General features: G+C 43.1%; 1 protein-coding gene across 21 annotated transcripts in view; it reads right to left on the bottom strand.

Annotated features, from left to right (window-relative positions):
* Window positions 1-993: 993 nt before the first annotated feature.
* WNK2 (WNK lysine deficient protein kinase 2) overlaps window positions 994-18344 on the bottom strand; it is a 173347-nt gene continuing 155996 nt past the window's right edge. For 10 of the 21 annotated variants that reach the window (XM_048857043.2, XM_048857048.2, XM_048857049.2 and 7 more), the window contains 4 exons: window positions 10476-10540; window positions 8864-8925; window positions 2979-3112; window positions 994-1234 (listed from right to left, as the gene is read on the bottom strand). In XM_048857043.2, the coding sequence (XP_048713000.2) occupies window positions 1127-1234; window positions 2979-3112; window positions 8864-8925; window positions 10476-10540 (369 nt within the window). In that variant the 3' untranslated portion in view covers window positions 994-1126. Of the gene's footprint in view, window positions 1235-2978; window positions 3113-8445; window positions 8575-8863; window positions 8926-9875; window positions 12108-18344 lie in introns of those variants that run through there. The other 11 variants (XM_048857045.2, XM_048857047.2, XR_007357525.2 and 8 more) reach the window with 10 other exon arrangements.

The following is an 18344-nucleotide window of genomic DNA, read 5'->3' as shown; positions in this document are numbered from 1 at the left end:
AGAAATCACCCACCACATAATTTTAGCATGTTCTCTGTTGAAGGCACTTTTAAAGTATTTTACGAATTGCTCCAGTTAGTGGCTCTCTCTCGGAACATTTTTAGATTTAAAAGTAGAAGAGACCTGACACCTGTATTTACCTCTGTCAAGAAAATGCAGCTAGTCTATTCAAAAAAAGAAAAAAGCCAAGTAACAAGCTTATTCTCCAGCAAAGTTCACTGTCGATTTCTCTTACTGAATTTCACCAGTTTTAAAAAAAGAATATTATCTTTATGAATTTCATTTTGTGACTTGGAGAAATATAAATGGAACTGGTTCTCATTCTAGTAGAATTGGAATAAATATGCCTATTTTTGTTTTTTGAAAACTAAATTAAATTAAATTATGATTCACTCTAGGAAGCAAAAATAATGTGAAAGTCAGGCCTCTGTGGGGGTGTGTCAGGCATTTGTTGCCCCCTGCTGGAGCCCTGACACCTTGGCCAACCCCACCCAAAGGTGTCCTTTTGGGGAAAAAGAGCAGTGAGTTTAGACCTCCAAGAGCTGCCTAGAGAGGCCAGCCAGGATCAGCTGTGGGCAGAACTCTGGGAGAATTGGTCTTCCAGCAGCTAGAAGAGCGGGGAGCAGACAGAAGCCAATCAGGGCCTACGAGGCAAGGTAAAAAGGGCTGGTGTGGCTTCCTTCAAGTCACTTGGACTAAGTGAGCTGTTCTGGGTGAAGCAGGAACGGGAAGGCAACCAAAAAGCCCAGCCTGGTCGGGGCCTAGCTCTGAGTGCACCTTTCTGACTGAGTCAGCGAAAGGCTGTCTGTTTACATTGTGGAATGCAAAGCCCAGGTGGCCTCGAGCTGAATACCAATCTGAGTGCTGTAACGTGATAAAGAGCTTGCTTGTGAGATGCTCGGCTGGTGCAGGTGAAGCCGGGGCCTCACCCCTTCTCCTCTGCAGATTGCTCCTAAGAGCTCAGATCTGAAATCACAAGAGAAGGGAACAAAATCCTTTTCCCCCAAAATATTTTTCCTTTATTTTGCATAACATTTGTGTTTCCAGCTATAAATAGAAAAGCTTAGAAAGATGGTACAAAATTGTGCAGAGTGGACCAGAGCGGTACAGAACTTCTCACGTTACATCATTTCACATCCTCCTCTTTGTCCTCCTTAGCTGACGTAGGCCCTTGTGCTTGGCACTGCAGCTGAGCTGGTCCCGCATCAATCGGTGGCATTCTCATTGTCAGAATCTAAAAAACAAAACCGCCACAGCAGATTACAGACCCATCATGTACTATAGGAACTAAATCTTCATTAGAAGGTGCCTGTCTGCTGTGGGCATTTTAGGTGTCTTATGGAAGCAGAAGTCAATCACCCAAGAGAAGAATGACAACGTCCATTGCAGCATGCTGAAAGCTCTCTCAAATGCCAGGATATTTTAAAGCTCCTGTATAGAGGGCCATTCAAGCACATCTAAGCCATTCAATTGGGACCCAAGGTTCAGGGTGCAACCTTTCCCCTAACTTCTATATCACAATGGCCAGGAGCGTTCCAGTCCCTCAGGAGGTGGTGATGGGGGAAACCAGAGAATGTGTCCAGAACTGGTGTCAGTGGATGGAAGGAGAACACTGGATGGAGATTTCTTATTGTACGAGGGAAGTGAGTGGGAATCTGGGACGTGCTAAAATGGTTGTTTGTTCTGAGTCCTGAGTTATCACCACAGAGATCTCGGTCAGCTCAAAGCAGCAGGAACAGCGTCGCATGTTACTGCAGCATGATTCGGAAATGGCACTTTTGCATTGGTGGGGCTACCCATGAACAAGGGGCTTCCTTGTTCCATGCCAGGTTTGGCAGCATTGTTTGAATTGGCCCTAAAGAAAAAAGGCCAAGTCCATGGCCCTAAGAAGACCTGGACTGCAGAGAAGGGGATAAACCAGGCTGGGAGAACACCGGGTCTGAACATCATCCTACAGGCCCTCCTACCTTCACCAGTGCAAGAGGGCGGGTAGGACACAATCAGTTCGGTAGGGCCCTGGCACCAAGTTCACGGAGCTTTAAAATGTCATCTTCAAAACAAACTCAAAGCATGCACCTACAGGCGAGCACAGAGCAACACACAAGCAGAGACACCTTTCTCCACTCCCTCGTTGTGGTTCCACATATTCTGCGTTAGCTAGAGTCACAGATCAACCCTTTTTGATAGCCTGCAGCGAAGTGCACTGAATTCCTCCCGTCTATATCACAGAGACATGCACCGGGGTTATCAGAGCTGCAAGCACGTTTGGTTTATACAAGGCACAAAGTCTGCTGGGCTCTTTCAGTATAAAATAAGACTGATAGCTCTCTCTAAGACTGTAGGCTCTTCAGAGCAAAGGAAAGACAAAAGGATAAGGGGGAAGGGCGTACTGTACAAGCAGAATGATTCTGTTGATGTATGGTATGGGTCTCGGTTCCCATGGTGTTTTATATTAAATCCACTCTCTCCTTTCTCCCACCCATCACTTTAGCTGCTCTGACCTGCCTGGACATGTGTCACTAACCCACTTTGAAAAGTAGTAAAAGCTGCCTTGACTGAGACTGACAGTCATTCTTCCATCTGCTTCTGATCAAAGTCAAATTCTGCCTGGACTTGGATTCACCGCAATACCTGAACAACTTCCCATTAACAGTAATTAATGCCACTTTTCATCCACAGAGCTCAAAGTGCTTTAACAAAAGGTGGGTGAGCATTATGTCCATTTCACAGACAGGGAAACTGAGGCACTGGGAGGTTATGGACTGGCTCAAAATCACATAATGAATCAGTTGCAAAGTCAAAAACAGAATCCAGACTTCTGCTCAAACAACTAGCTGAAGCCTATCCCACATCTCTAAGGACACTTCTAAATTCGGAAGCCAGCCAGAAGTCCCTACAGGACAGAGACTGAGACCTCAACATCTGACTACATCCTTATTAAGTGCATAAAGGAGTACAGGTAATCCAGTAACCCAAACCTTGTGCCGGGTGGGAAAAGGAAAAAAAATGATTTTATTTCCCACAATATCCAGTTGCCGCTGACAGCCTGGATGGAGAAGGAAGTAAACACTGAAAAGGGATCTTAGACGGGTTCTTGAAGAAGCTATCAGCCCTGCAAAATAGAAGACGAAATCCTGATAAATGATTTTTCACAATGTTTGTCCTGCTCAATATACATTGCTCTTCACCAGCATGTGCACTTCCTGTTTGGTTAGCCCACTGCAGAGTGGCCTTTTCCCCATTTCCTACACATCTCTTTGGCTGGCAGGCTGGGTTAGACCAGCATTCTGTTACAGCAGAGGGCCCCAAAGGGGGTGTGGAGGAATGTTTGGGGGGGCGGGGGGGAGGGCAGCGGCGCGTGGCCCGGTGTGTGGCCCGGACCAGCCCCCATGTTGATGCTGGAGGGGAGGGGAAGGGAGTGGCACTCATCTCTGCTCCTGGCCTCGACTGCTGGCCCCGTGCCTGAGGCCCAGGTTGCCAGCCATAGCTCACAGCCAGGGCTCCATTCTCAGCCCCGTCCCTGCCCCCAGGTGCGGCCCCAGCATTGGCCCCCTTACTCCAGTCCATGTCCCCCCACCCCTCCCGAGCCACGGCCCCCACTCCGGGCCCTGGGGGGGATGGGGCAGACAGCAGTGTGATGTGACCCTGAAAAGTTTGGGGAACACTGTGTTACAGTCTCTAACTGACGATACGGAGATTTATCAATGTGTTGCAATTGGGTACATTAAAAACCCAGAGTCTGATTTTCCACTGCCATGCGGAGTGTATGGTGAATGAGCAAGAGAGAACAGGTCCACTGGGTTTACATGCACGGCAAAGCTTTAGTGAAAATTGCATTTTACCTTATCTGCCCCAGATCATTCTTTAGCAGAAAACACTATGCAAGTAACTCAGTAAATACAAAAAGAAAAGGAGGACTTGTGGCACCTTAGAGACTAACCAATTTATTGGAGCATGAGCATCTGATGAAGTGAGCTGCAGCTCACGAAAGCTCATGCTCCAATAAATTGGTTAGTCTCTAAGGGGCCACAAGTCCTCCTGTCCCTTTTGCGAATCCAGACTAACACGGCTGCTCCTCTGAACCCTTCAGTAATACAGACTGTTTCCCCAGTTTTGTACTTGGACAAAGACTTGAATGGTATTTTCTACTAAAGAATGATTTGCAGCACATATATTTATTGAGCCTTTAAGGCTGAAATGTCTCCCAAGCTGAGCCCCACTACAGGGCGTTCTGAGAAAGTAGGGCAGAACCACCAAAGCCCAGCCCTGCGCTGCTAAAGGCCCCACTCCCTTATGCTGTAAGTTTCTTCATGCCTATCAACAATCTCAGGGAAAGACGTGGGTACGGGAGCCATTGTGGCAGCTCAGTACTGCAGGTCTGATCCAGGGGCTGGAGGCAGACCTCATGCTGCACAGCGGATTGCAGTGCATAATTCTTCTCAAAGGATGGAGGATCTACCCTGGAGATTTCTTATCCCCAAGAGATCAGCGGGGCCCTCTCGAACGTGGGACTATCCTAGCATGTTGAATATACACTGGTGAATCCGTCTGCCAGCAAAGTAAACGAATCCAAGCTCCTCTCACCCCTCCACAAGCGTTGAAATCACCAAGAAGAATTCACAGGGGCTTCACGGTTACAACCGAGCACTGCTGGAAGCTTCCCTGACATGCCCAGTGTTAGGGTATTTATCAAGAAAAGCCTGAAGACTGACTATGCTTTGCACATAGAAGATCCAAATGCTTCAAATGCTCAGGCCTCCAGATTCCAAGTCTGGAAGTCATTCTAGGAGAAAAATTCTAACATTCAAGACAGGATCTAAAAGAGGATTGTCACTAACTCACGAAAGCTCATGCTCAAATAAATTGGTTAGTCTCTAAGGTGCCACAAGTACTCCTTTTCTTTTTGCGAATACAGACTAACACGGCTGTTCCTCTGAAACCTACATTACAACTGGCACTCTGAAAAAAGAAAGAGGGACCAGGAAGTTCAAAAAATGAGGCCAAGTTGTTATCCAGCCAGGTTTCTAATGCTGTACATGCTAGATCAGACAGACTATCCAAAATCAAATCCCAGATCCATTATTTACAATGGATTTATTTGCCAACAGCACCTTGAATAGTTTTATAGCACATCCAAATCCCTTTTAGCACCAAGTTCTTTGATTACTGACACCAACCTCTTTGGGTTTATCAGGGCTAGCACGTCTTTCTCCTAACTTCAGTGAGGAGAGAATGAACAAGGATCAGGGTCTAGAACTTGATCTCCTGGAACAGAAGAGGAGTTATTTATCGGCCTCTGCACATGAAGCTGTTGACACAACAAAGCCGATCAAAAAGTAGCCAATGAGATAATTGCTCACACCAGGCCTCATCTACACAGCCTCAAAAATTTCACATCTAAGCTCATCAGGAGTCAGACTCAAGAATCTATGCTAGGAAGTCATTTTAGCTGCCTCAGACCCATTCAGGAGCAACACCACAGAAGGCCCAGAATAGCCATGGCCCTTGTAGCTCTCTAGAGAGCTGTACCACCCTGGCTTCATAATTGCAGGCCAGAGTCCAGGTTAAAAAAAAAAAAAGTATAAAAAAATCTAAGATTAGAAATAAAAGACTCAATAAATAATATAGAACATACTAGAACCAAATGCTCCCAGCACCATCTGGTCAGCCTTGTTTGTCCCTTTGTCAGCTCCCCAATCACACAACAAGATATGCATCCCCTATTGACAATGAAAACATTTGTGTGTACACACAACTGCCTCCTATGCAGAGAGACTTACTACACAATTCATCACACACAAACTACTCCAACACCCAGCATCTTTTACCAATGGTGCTGTAAGTCTAGGGTTTAAAAGGGAAGGAGGATGCAGGAAACCTTACAAGTTATTATTTAGGTCTCAGCCATGAACTATTTAGTTTGTGACCCCTACCTCATGGCCAATCGCTTCAATAAGAAATACCCAACTGACCTCAGCGGGAGGGCAATGATTCAGGAACTCTGCAGGTTTTTGCCATATATATTAGTTTACAAATGGCACCTGAACCCTGCTGGACTAGACCTGGAACCTCTGCTTATTTTGAGAAAGAAAAATCACATTGGACTCAAAGCTTTGAAAAACTGGGAAATCCGATTAGAACTTTTCATGGGTGACTTGCAAAGATGCTGGAAGGATGGTCACTATTCTATTCAAACACCACCTATGTACAAACACTATTCGGGGGTTTCAGTCCTAGTCTGTGGGGTTGGTTTTGTAGGTTCAATACATCCCATTGTTTTCTCCAGTGAGAATACTGCACAGGAGAATCTTTACCTTGCCGAGATAGGGGAAATTTAAGTCTCCAGCAATTCAACAAATCTGACCCCATGGGTCTCATGCTTGACACCCAGAAAATGAGGAACACAGCTACCACCTATGAAGTTTGGTTTAAGTGACCTGCCCAGCATCACATAGGATCTTAGTGGCAGAGGCAGAATCCAGTTATCCAAAAGACCATCCGTGCTCTTCCTGCAATCCCCTGCCTCGTTCACTACACTACTAACAACCTCTAACCTCACTCCTTTTCCTGTTTTTTCTTTCATTGTCTCCAGTACTCAGCTGTGGCCTGGGCTTAGTGGTTCCTCCCCCTTCGTTGAGGGGTAGACCTTCAGTCTTGGGCAGGTCTAGGCCCGCCTGTCCCAGTCCTGCAAATAGTACACAACTAGCTTTTGCTACCAATGAAGCAGGGATCCTACAGACGACAGCCTGATTCACTACACAAACCTGGCTCATTCTTAGAGCAGGTCCATCAAGTGCCCTAAATGAGACAGGTGTCTTGTGGACCAAAATAGGATGTGACCCTGTAATGAAAGCCTGTCATAATGAAAACACACAAGGGAACTGAGTTAAAGTTGCACAGCCAACTTAATTATGGCATTTGCTAACTGCTGAGTGCTTGACTTTGCTGCTTTTAAATTTTTAAACATGTTATCTCCTAAGCTTCTAGAAGCTTAAACACTGAAAAAAACCTTCTATCACAGGGATCCATGCTGGCCCTTCACATGGGACCTCAGCAGGATTGAGCTCTTTAGTTCCATGGCACATTCTCTACCATAGGAACTAACAGAGTAACTGGTCGCAGTAGAAGGCTATTATCTTCTATGTTGTCCTGGCATGACAGGGGGATAAGGGAGACACTATGCCAGTGAGGTTCAAGGATACTTGCTAGACAGCAGAGGAATGGTGAGCATAGGGATAATGGGTTCCCTCCCAGGGTCTGTAAGGGAGTGGTCTCTTAGTGGGCAAAGATACTTCTGCTTCTAACCCCACCTTTCCAGTTCATGACCCAGTCACCTGCCCTACTCGTATCTCCTCCAGCTGCTGCCCCAGGTCTCCCAATGATTCCTGCTTCCCTCACTTGTATACTCCCCCCTCCCCCAATATCTTCTGTCCTCTCTGCTCCTGCCCTGCACTCCCAGCTCCTATTCCTTCTCCCTTGCTTCTCACCCCTTTGCATTTGGGTCATTCGGCTTCCTCCTCCTCCTTGCTGCCTGGGCACCGGCAGCAGGAGCACGGAGAGCATGGAAGAATGTCTCCCTGCTCTTAGTCATGGTGCCTGGCACCCCCATTGCAGGAAAAGCCTGCTCAGCCCCTGCAGCCCTGGATGGAGCATGCTCAGTCACTCTGTGGGGATGACAGATGCAGAGTCTGGTCTTGAAGGAGGAGCTGTGCAAGGATGGAGCATGCTCAATGCAGATGCAATCTTCCAAGAATTTAGTTGCCAAACAAAGCTCTATGGTGCATGTGCAAGCAGATTTTTCAGACGTTTATAATTTGGCCAGATTTGGGAATATTTTCATGGGAATGACAAATGGCACATTCCTGACACCAAGGGCAAGCACCCTGCAAAATGTAGGGTCTCTGCTCCAAAAGATAGAGACACTAGAGTTTCTCAACAGAAGTGTTGAAAGATTCCCCACCTCACCACCCTCCTCCTCTGGAATGGCTGAGCTGCTTTATCCGAAACTTTTTAAAAAAGTTCAATTGTAGGCACACATCCAGTATGGAAAATTTCAGCCTGATCAGTTTAAGTTTGGCAAAATTATAAGCAACTGAAACCAGGGGTTTATAATGGAAAATGTCAGATAACCTTAACTATAGGCGGCACAGGTGATGACACTCACACTCAGTTACCTTTTCAAAGACCTAATATAAACATATGCAGCTAGCTAGAAACATTTGAGATAATACAGACATATTCTCTTGATTTCCCCCACTACACTGAACTGGTGGGAGAGCATTAAGCTAACAGAGACAAAGAATGATTTTTGAGCAGCTACAAGTTGCATGTACAGAGAGCATATCCAATGGTTGGTACCCACAGAGGAGTCTTTTGAAGTCCTTATAGCCTCTAAAAGCTGGGCACATGCCAGATTTGGATCCCCTTGTTGACAATGAATAGTACCTGGCTTGACGAGCATTATCATTTATTTCATTGGAATGACTCAGAGCAAGAGACTACTCGGCATGAGGAAAGACAGCAGAATTTAGCCCAAAGTTAGTAGCATGAAGGATCTCAACTATGGTGATTTATCTGGAGATCAAAATAAAGGATATTTTAATGAAACTGTCAACTTCTATCTCCACTACTCTGCATCCCTCTCACTAGTTAAGAACGGTCGCTCAGAAATGTACATCACAAATGACTTTCAAAGCACCATTGTAAAGAGTACGTTCAGGAAACAATACTGCTGTGTATGCCTCACACTCAAAATTCACTTCTTTTTTCAAAATTCAACACTATTTATAAGCACAGTATTACTGACGCTTCTTGGACACACAATAGATGACTGTATACATATATTAATGCAGCAATTACTCACTCTCTCTTGTGTGTTGTGGGTCTGGAAAGAAGAGACTGAGGGTAGCCAGAGAACTCCAATCCCTAGAATCATAGAATATCAGGGTTGGAAGGGACCTCAGGAGGTCATCTAGTCCAACCCCCTGCTCAAAGCAGGACCAATCCCCAATTAAATCATCCCAGCCAGGGCTTTGTCAAGCCTGACCTTAAAAACTTCTAAGGAAGGAGGTTCTACCACCTCCCTAGATAACGCATTCCAGTGTTTCACCACCCTCCTAGTGAAAAAGTTTTTCCTAATATCCAACCGAAACCTCCCCCACTGCAACTTGTCCATATTTTAAAACTAAGAAAAATTGAACTCAGGAGAGTCTCGGACCTAATGTCTGCCCAGCTCACGTACATAGGGCAGTTGAAAAATTGAAATAGATGCACTAAACATCTGGTCTACAGTTACTCTCCTCCTCTCATCTCTGCAATGCAGTCTGTCTGAGTGAGAGAGTTTGGCAAGAGTGTGCATGGTGCACACAGTTAATACTTCAGGGCTGATTTTCATCGGTATATTGTCACATTTACATGATCACAGGTTGAGTTACAAGGGGAGCCTTGGTATTTCATCAGGGGAGATTCACTCAAATTCAAGTGTCTCTTCCCACCATCTGCCTAGCTCTGGTAGCCTAATGGCCATCTGCAGTGCTGCAGTTCACTTAAGACAACCAATTGGAACATCCAGTTGGGTTTACTTCCCAGTCTATGTGCAACGTAGCACCAGAAAAATTGAGGCAAGAAATGGCTAACATGACTGAAGAGGTGTGTGCTGTGCAGACTCTTTCAGCACAGTCTCACTTCCACTGCTACATACCCTGGGACAGTGGCAATTACAGGCAGCAGCCAAGACCTGGGAAAGGCAGCATTTGCACCTTAAAAGCAAGGAAAGGAACCGATGGCCTGGGTAGGGAGGTGGAGGACAGCTGTCTAGTGCAGTTAGAGAACAATCTGTTTCAAAGTTTTAGGAAAACACTAAGTTTGTCACACAGTTTTCAAGCACAAAATGTTTATTTTTCTTCTTTTTAATATATACAATCTCTGGGGGATTTTAGTGCCACTGACTTTGTCAGTATACAAGGGGTGGACTATACATCAGGCAATCGCAACAAACTGTGAGATCCAGTGCAAGCTGAAGGAGAAATGATGTGAGAACATATTTTCCATGTTTGCTCAGGAAGCATACAGACATGAATCTAAAGAAATTAATTAATTAAAGATACATGTTACAGAGAACAGAAATCTCTTACTACAGTAAGTATTTTGCCCAGGCAGAAGACTCTGCATCATGGTCTACAAAATTCAATTCTAACTGAATCGATGGAATAATATATTTAAAGGGTACAAACAAAATAATGTAGACAGTTATAATGCTCAAAGTACAACAGAACTATATAATTCACAGCTTGGCAGCACAAGACATCCCCACCCTTTGGCAGGTAATATAAAATGTCATTGCAGTAAAGAAATCTAGAGCAGTGTGCCTTCAAATCTGACCATGTAATGTTTTGTTACCAGTGCCCATAATGATTTCCCTTAGTGTGTTCTGTTAAAATGAAACTTAGCATCAGTACATCAGTTTTAGTGGTTACCTTGTGCCTTTTGACTGAGAGGTGAAGATGCAGATTCTACGCACAGTAAAATGGACAAAAAGCATCTGTCAAACAGAAGAGAGGTGTCTTTGCTACCTACAATGCAAACTTAATTAAAATTGAAAAAAAAAAAAATTCAAACAAACCGTGTTCAAACCCCCAAAACCAAAGGATTCACTGTTCACATAAGAAAAAAGAAAAATAAGAGCTTCACATTTCATTCCATTTCAGTGCAAGTACTGTTAGCACTTCAGTGACAAAAAATATTGTTCTTAACCAACACTGCTGTCAGAATTGAAGGGAGAGTACACGCAAGTACTATACTTACATACTTCTTATAGCAATCTGGAGATGGGTTGTCCTATAATCAAGATTTCAGTTAGATTGTTCATTGATGAAACATGCACGGATTTGTAATTTAACTGAATTAAACAAGCCCGTTGGGGGAAACAAAATGTAATCAATTTGCTGCTGAACTAAAAGAAAGCAGCATTTGCCTGCCTGCTCCCTGTAACAAAAGTAAGTTGTCATCTGCAACAAATATACCAACAACTGCATAACAGAAGGAAATGCACTGCCCAAAGCTATTCCCTATACTTATGTACAACGTTCTTTCATTGTTCTTGTAAATGCTTCTATTTTAAAATGCATATATTTCACTACTCATTGTACAAATGCAAATGGATTTAGATCAGTGTCTCAGTCAAACCAATCTCACCTTGCAAACTTCTGAAAAGCCTTAAAACATTTAAATTCAACCCACTAATTAAAATAAAAGCATTTACAGTAGAAAATGGAACTAATCAAGAGCTTCAATTGTAAACCTTCAGTATTTTCGCAAATAAAAAAAATAAAAATTTAAACTCACAAGCAGATTGTAAATAAAATACACCTTTCAAATATTTTTACATCTCTTTCCAGCTGCGACTGAAAAGCTTAAATTCAAGGCACTGTACTCCTGCAAGGGTTAATACAATTTTGTAACCTTCAATTCAAGTATATTAACTTTAAAGACTGCAAGTGTAGAACACGGGAACACAAGAGAATAAAGTGTCTTTAGCAAGGACATTTAAGCAAATATTGCCATAACAAACCAACTATCTTTCGTGAAAACATTTCACAGTGATTGCTTGATGCACTGTATGGCTGTGTGTGCTATTAGGCCTGAACTGGGTGCCAGCAGAAGAACCATACCTCTTCAAACACATATGGCATCTATAGGCTCAAAACACTCAGCATTCCAATTTTGAAATCATCATTATCTATCAAAAGGCAAGAGAGCTATGTTATTTTCATGTTAGGGCCAGGTGGATTGACAGCGGGCTGCTGCAGTGACACTGGAAACATCTGCAAGCCAGTTTTGCCAAGAGCTGCAAACTGTGCAGTACTCTGAGCTCCTACAATCCCAGGTTGTGCTGTTGTGCCCGACCACTGTACTCCATAAACTGGCGTAGGGAAAACTCCTCCATATTGACAAAGAGGCATCACATAAGGTGTTACTGTGCCAGAAAGGGTAGCACCTGGCATAGGCACTGGCATGGCTGGCGAAACTCCAGGAGCTAATGCGGCTGACATAGGATAAGACACTGGAACAATGCACTTTTTCCCCACTCCTGTTCTTACTGAATTAACCTATAGAAAGACAAATAAAAAAGCAAAGCTATTAAGCTGATCTTCTCCTCACTGACCAATGAAGCGTTTTATTTTCTGAACTATAAAAGCCGTGGAGAATTGGTCATTTTCAGCTCAGCGGTGGCAAGTGATTCAGCTCTTACGTTAGTCTCATTCCCTCAAGTAGCAAAGGCTTTGAATGACAGGGTGCATACCACCACACTCCACTGACCCTTTCTAACAGAAACCCCCTCTGTGTGAGACAAAAATGGGAAAGGAATGCAAAGAATAACTTTGCATCAAGTTCCTTGGCCTCTCCACTATTAGACTCTTCCAGAAGCCTCTGAAATAATAAACTTTGCTCTCTCTCAGCCCATGCAAGAATCAAGTGGGTTCTAGTCACCCTCCAACTCTAGGGACAGGGTCAGTTTGGGAAATTAAAAATAAATTTTGATGTGGGAAAAAACGCAGATGCCTGTATACATAATAGCTGTGTCAACTATCTAACCTAAAAGGGGCAGGCAGGCCAGGGTATGCCACTAAACCAGGGGGAGCACTCAACACAGAAAGCCACAAAAGCAATTTTTTGTAAAAGGTGATCTGTAAGATCCCCCAACTCCAGCTGGCACTTATGCCTGCCCGAGAAAAACAAAACCGCAGCCTAATCTCATGTTAAACTTCCTCAGTTTTTTAAAATCCCAGCACAATTTTTCAAAGGAGGGGGGTTTAGCCCTCAGTAGTTCACCCTCATTGCTCACTGAAACAACGGTATTTGGAGTTTGCATGGTGGGGTGACAGAAAGGGCTTTCTTTTCTCGGAATTATAAGGTTAACAATAGAGCAAATCCCACAGTAACGATTATGGTGCAAGACAATCTGGTCTCCCTGTGGACTGGGTTAGTTTTTAATTTCATACAACTTCCTGCAGTGTTTGCACCAAATCAGCACCTATTCCTGAAACAGAGATACCAGTGTTTCTTTTAATTTGGAAATCTCAATATGGAACAGGTCAAATGGCAAAGATTGGCTCAAGTGGGGAATTTTTAAGGACAGAAAGCAAGTATGAAAAAGACATAAGGGTGTGTGTGTCGTGGTGGGTTAGTTTTTTATATTTTATTTTAAAAGTATCAGTAATGTCACCAAGTGACTTTTTGCTTTTGGGGTTGCAACATCTAGTTGCAAAACAAAACTCTGATTTGTAACCAGTGCAGAAATAGTTAATGGCTTTTTTTTTTTGCTTAACTTTATCTCAAGTGAAATTTGAGTCTGTGTGTTATCAATATATTAAAATATACATGACACCTGAATGGTAGGTTTTAAAATCAGTGATGCAGCAAAATCCCCCACTAAAAATAATGGCATGAACCAGGGTTCTTTTAACTTTTTTGATTCTTTTATATTGTTAATTGTGTCAAAACTATTGGTTTATTTTATAGCAATCAGAATATAGCCAATTGAAAAGCAACAACATGAACTGAGGACATATCTAGACGACAGGATGATTTAAAAAAAATGTTATTTAAGCCCATATTTTGAGAAAATGGTGTTTTCAAGCAAACTAGACTGTTCTAAGTAACTGACAACAGATTTACTTTGCACATGCTTCACTCCAATTTACAATTGATAATACTTCCCCAACAAGCAATAGACTATAACACATTACTGGAAGTCACTAAATGGCACTAATGCAGATGGTTTTGCTACCTCTGTTTACCTGAATGTGTAAGAATCAGAACTTGGAGAAATGCTTATTGTCAGCTGTGTGATACAGCTCTTTTTAGATGCTGAGAAGTATGGTTCTACCTTGGTGTGTGTATGTTTCTTGCTCTCTCTCAACTACATCACTCTTGGGCACAGCTGCTTCTTATAGATTATACCCATAGAGGTGGACATAATATTATCCGGCTCTCAAAAAAATAAACCCCACACACGCAGGCTGTATCTTGTAAAGTTGTGACAGATTCATGTTAATGTTTCGAGGACTTCTCTACTGCTTAGTGCATCCTGCCAGAAAATGATCAAATGAACAAGTTTATTAATTATGGCTGCACTCCAGCCATTGCCTCTTTCTCCATGTATAGGAGGTTGACTGTCAAACTATTTTTCAGCAACCTTTTTGTGATTCTCCAGCTGTACCTCGAAAGACATCATCTTCATCAATAATCCTCAAATGTTTTCAGCAGATCATTAGCACTCTTGCATCTCTCAGCATCTTCTGAGTGTGATGTCACAACCAGCACCCCTGCCAGGGTGTTCAGAACCGTGCCGTGGAGTGGAGCATGTGATTCTAGTTTCAGTGAAGCCATGGACTGTCATTCTCTGTGCTCACTTAGTGCATGAAGTTCAAGGCAAAACCTGGCCAAATCTGAAATCCTTGTCCAAATACTGACCAACAGCTTGAATAGTTCTGTCATGAGGAAAGATAGAGCTGTATTCAAGGTCGGCTGGGTATTTCATTAAATCTGTCTGAGGACAAGGCAGGTATTCCAACTGATGCACACGTGAGGAATCTTGCCAGGCTCAAGACATAGCAAGGCACTGCTGGGGCTTTATCAGGTAAGCCACCCAGTGAACTGTAAACAGACGCCAACCGTTCCAAATAAGAGGTGGAGGACCCCATAATTTATCGTTCCAGTGTCAATTTCAGAGCTGGATTCGCAGCTGAGGTTGAATTATGTCACTATTTTCTCCCTCACCTCCTGAGATGGTCAACTCCATGCTGATAGAATGAGCCATTTTCAAATCACTAGATACTTGCTGGACCAGATGTCCTATTCTGTTGGCTAATGTATTGTCAGCAAAGCTGGCTACATCCATTAGCGCCAGTTACTCATTTGGAAGGAAGTTCTAATGCAGGCTCGTTTTTACCGTATCCTGATGACTCCTGGATACACATTGTTCATCAATGATCAGTGTGAGATGCTAAAACAGAAGGCACTGTGTAACTATAGGGAGTCTTTTTAATTGCAATAGCATTTCCTGATACCAGCATTTGCAACACACCTTGAAATACTTCTGGTTGGCGTGGATCATATATTTTATACTAAAGTTGTCTTGGGAGGTGTAGGAATATCAGATGCTGGTGTCCTGGTGCACATGGCACAAACACCAGAACCTTGTGTTTCATTCATTCGGTTAAGAAGTGTGAGAGTGTGTGTGTGAGAACCAGAAGAGTCTTTGCAGAATATTTTGGAGTTGTGTCTCCTAGCTCATTGACAATGTTTCCGAAAAAGCTAGGTTCTCTGGGATGAGAAAGAAGAAGTAGAGCTGTGTCTTTACTTTCTAGCTGATTCTTATACACTATACCATGACAAGTGGCACAGAATCACACGGCTAATCCTATTCTGAATGGACTTTACATAATTCACAGTGTTTCCCTATTGGTTTCATTTTATGTATCTTCCTGCTTTTTGTTCTCGACATTTTGTTTATTAAGCTAGCCTGGGCTTAACCATGCTAGATAAACAAACACATAGTTCTCACAATGAGTGGCTCCACCAAATGCATTGAAAAATTGCATCTAAAGTCACATGTGATACAAATAACTTCCCTGGCAAAGAAAGAAGTGAATTATGCTAAACCAAATTAAGGCCACTTCAATTCCGAACGAGAATGTCCACACAGGGGTTTAATGCAGTTTAACTAATTCACTTTGAGTTCACACCTTTAATTGGATCAGATTAATTTTTGAGTGGCCCATGCAGACAAGCCCTGAATGAAGTTTTTAGACATGCTAAAAAGCATTTTATAAATAAAACATTATTGAGAGGGAAGGAGGTGAGCAAGTCATTTTTCTTTCTTCCTCCCTTGATAATCCTTTCCCATCACATACACTGTACTTATCTTACTTTAACCACATTCATAACTATGCAAACAATGCATAATTATATATTAGGAAACAGTCTCAACACAGATGACATGTCTATATGATATATAAAGCTACCTGACATGCAGTAGCTGAAGTGAACATAGGACAAACCTTAAGAAACCACATGGCCAATGCAACCAAGCTATAGAAAATAGAGTGAAAAAACCGATGCAGGCTTCCATCCAAAGTCCACCCATTCTGCTGGAACATGTCATGACCTGGTTCTCTCAAATGGAGAAATGGAAGTTCCTCCTCTCTCCACCTTCCCCACCACTCAACTACAAGCCACTCAAAATGCTACAGCTAAACAGATCTTCCTTGCCTGGTGTGTCGACTCTGCCAGCATCTCTCCGCTCTAATCTCTTCAATCCCTTCCTGTCTAGCTACAGCTCAAGGCTATGTACAGCTCCGCTCCTGCCACATCTCAGCCTTTCCTTCCACATACCCCCCACTTTGCGTACTACGCCTTCCAAACTCTTTTGACCTTAATAAACCTCTGGTCTCTCCAGTGGTGTGGGAACTATGGGTGCTACCACACTCCCTGGCTTGAAGTAGTAATACAAACACAAAATACATGGTCTCCATCATCAGTACCCCCTGTCCCAGAACCCCTAGGTCTCTCCCGTGGCTTTTTCACACTCCCCCTTACATCCGGAAGAACAGTCACACTCCTGAGCACCAGATCCTTCCTTAGGATACTACTCTTCTGGCTAGCCTTTTACTGTCATCCTCCTCCTTCTCCACTGCTATCCTCTCCTGTGCCCAGTATACTCCTAAACAGTAATTTACCAAATACGTCAACACACAAAACAACAGTAAAACAACAAAATGGAGACATGTGGCGGTAAGTAGGAAACAGTTGTCTTTTTTTCTGCTCCACCTCTTTTGCCTGTCTTTTCTTACCAGGCTAGGTCTAATGTGCCAGTCACACCTAGTGTGTGATAAATTGGTGTATATATCCTATTTTCTAGAGATTAGGTCTGGTCAGTTCTCACAGTGCAGCACAAGAAGATTTTTACTTCAACCAAACTTGGTGGGGCGAGTATGATCTTGGTCATATCTACAATACTACTAACAGTAATAATCTAGGATCACCACCACCAAACAGAATATGGCTAGTGCTGGTGGCTAAGAGAAGTAGAACTGGGATGTCACTTCACACACAGACTTCTCTTTCCTCCCATCATCGGACAAGAGGTCAAAATACCAAGGGGTATGAAACAATTGAGAACTGGCATCAGATGATCCTGTCAATGCCCACTTACTTGGCATCTAGACAAGCGAGATGTAGGGAAAGCCAGTCTGACAGACGGCGGAAGATAGTGAGTAGTGGATTCTGCTCAAGCACAAAATTTCATCATAGTTCCATTGTTCTTCCAAGCCAACCAATATGGAACACAGCAAAACAAGTGCTGACAATCTCCCTTCCTTGTCCTTGCCCCTACGCCTACTTCAGAGTTCTTGCTTCCTAGACAGTCAACTAGCTAAAATAAAGCTCACACAGATGTATAAAGTTTTGGTAACGGACAGGCTTTAAGACATCACATGCCGGTGACAGAAAAGAGGATGCGCCTTTTGTAGAGCAATCACATCACCGACTCAAACATTTTTTTCTGCTCACAGCTTTCCTTTATGGTTATTTCTTTTATAAGCATTTAGAGCTCACGTAGTAGCAGGAAGGAAAGCCCCTAGTTAGTGAATCCCTTGGTTCCCTGTCATCTTCAGGTGATATGTTTATCCAAAGAACATTCAATGCACTTTATACATAAGGCAGTTTTTATATCACTTGCCGCATTCCTGTGTTTTTGTGGTGCCCACAACTACCTACAAGAGTTGGTTATTTCAGTCCTTGTCCAGCATGGATTAGCAGTTGTGAAAATTTTATTAGGTGGTTTGACATCAATACCTACAAATTATCTCCCTTTACATTTCTACATATACTGTTGGATGATCAGTTTTCATGCATATTTCCTGTCTGAAAGGGAATAAGTCACATGAAAGCTCAGATGAAGACATTCGACCGGTGTTTGAGTGTTCCATAACACTACTGAAAATTGGAAGGTATTTTTTAAAAAAAGGTAAAGGGTAGTGACTATATTTCATACTCAGAGTGCTAGGCAACATGGTGTGGTTCACTGTAGGAATTCTCATTTCAATAGGAACAAAACAGAAAGCTGTTCCTTTTTCCCCTTGGAAGGGAAAGTTAAAGACCTCCTTTGCGAGCCCAGTCTCATGTATTGCCTACTATGCTTCCAACTATGGACAGGGGGAAATTAAGAATGAGAAAAACACTATACGTCTGTATGAAATTGGTCAAGCACATCCACCAACATTTCAAAGAGCTGTTAGTTGCCTTCCCCTTAAAAAAGCAGCTCTCACTTTAAAAAGTTA

Source organism: Caretta caretta, chromosome 7 (genome assembly GCF_965140235.1).
Source record: "Caretta caretta isolate rCarCar2 chromosome 7, rCarCar1.hap1, whole genome shotgun sequence".
Classification (NCBI taxonomy): Eukaryota; Metazoa; Chordata; order Testudines; family Cheloniidae; genus Caretta; species Caretta caretta.
Note: the sequence above shows the minus strand (reverse complement) of the source record. Positions and strands in the feature narration are given on the sequence as shown.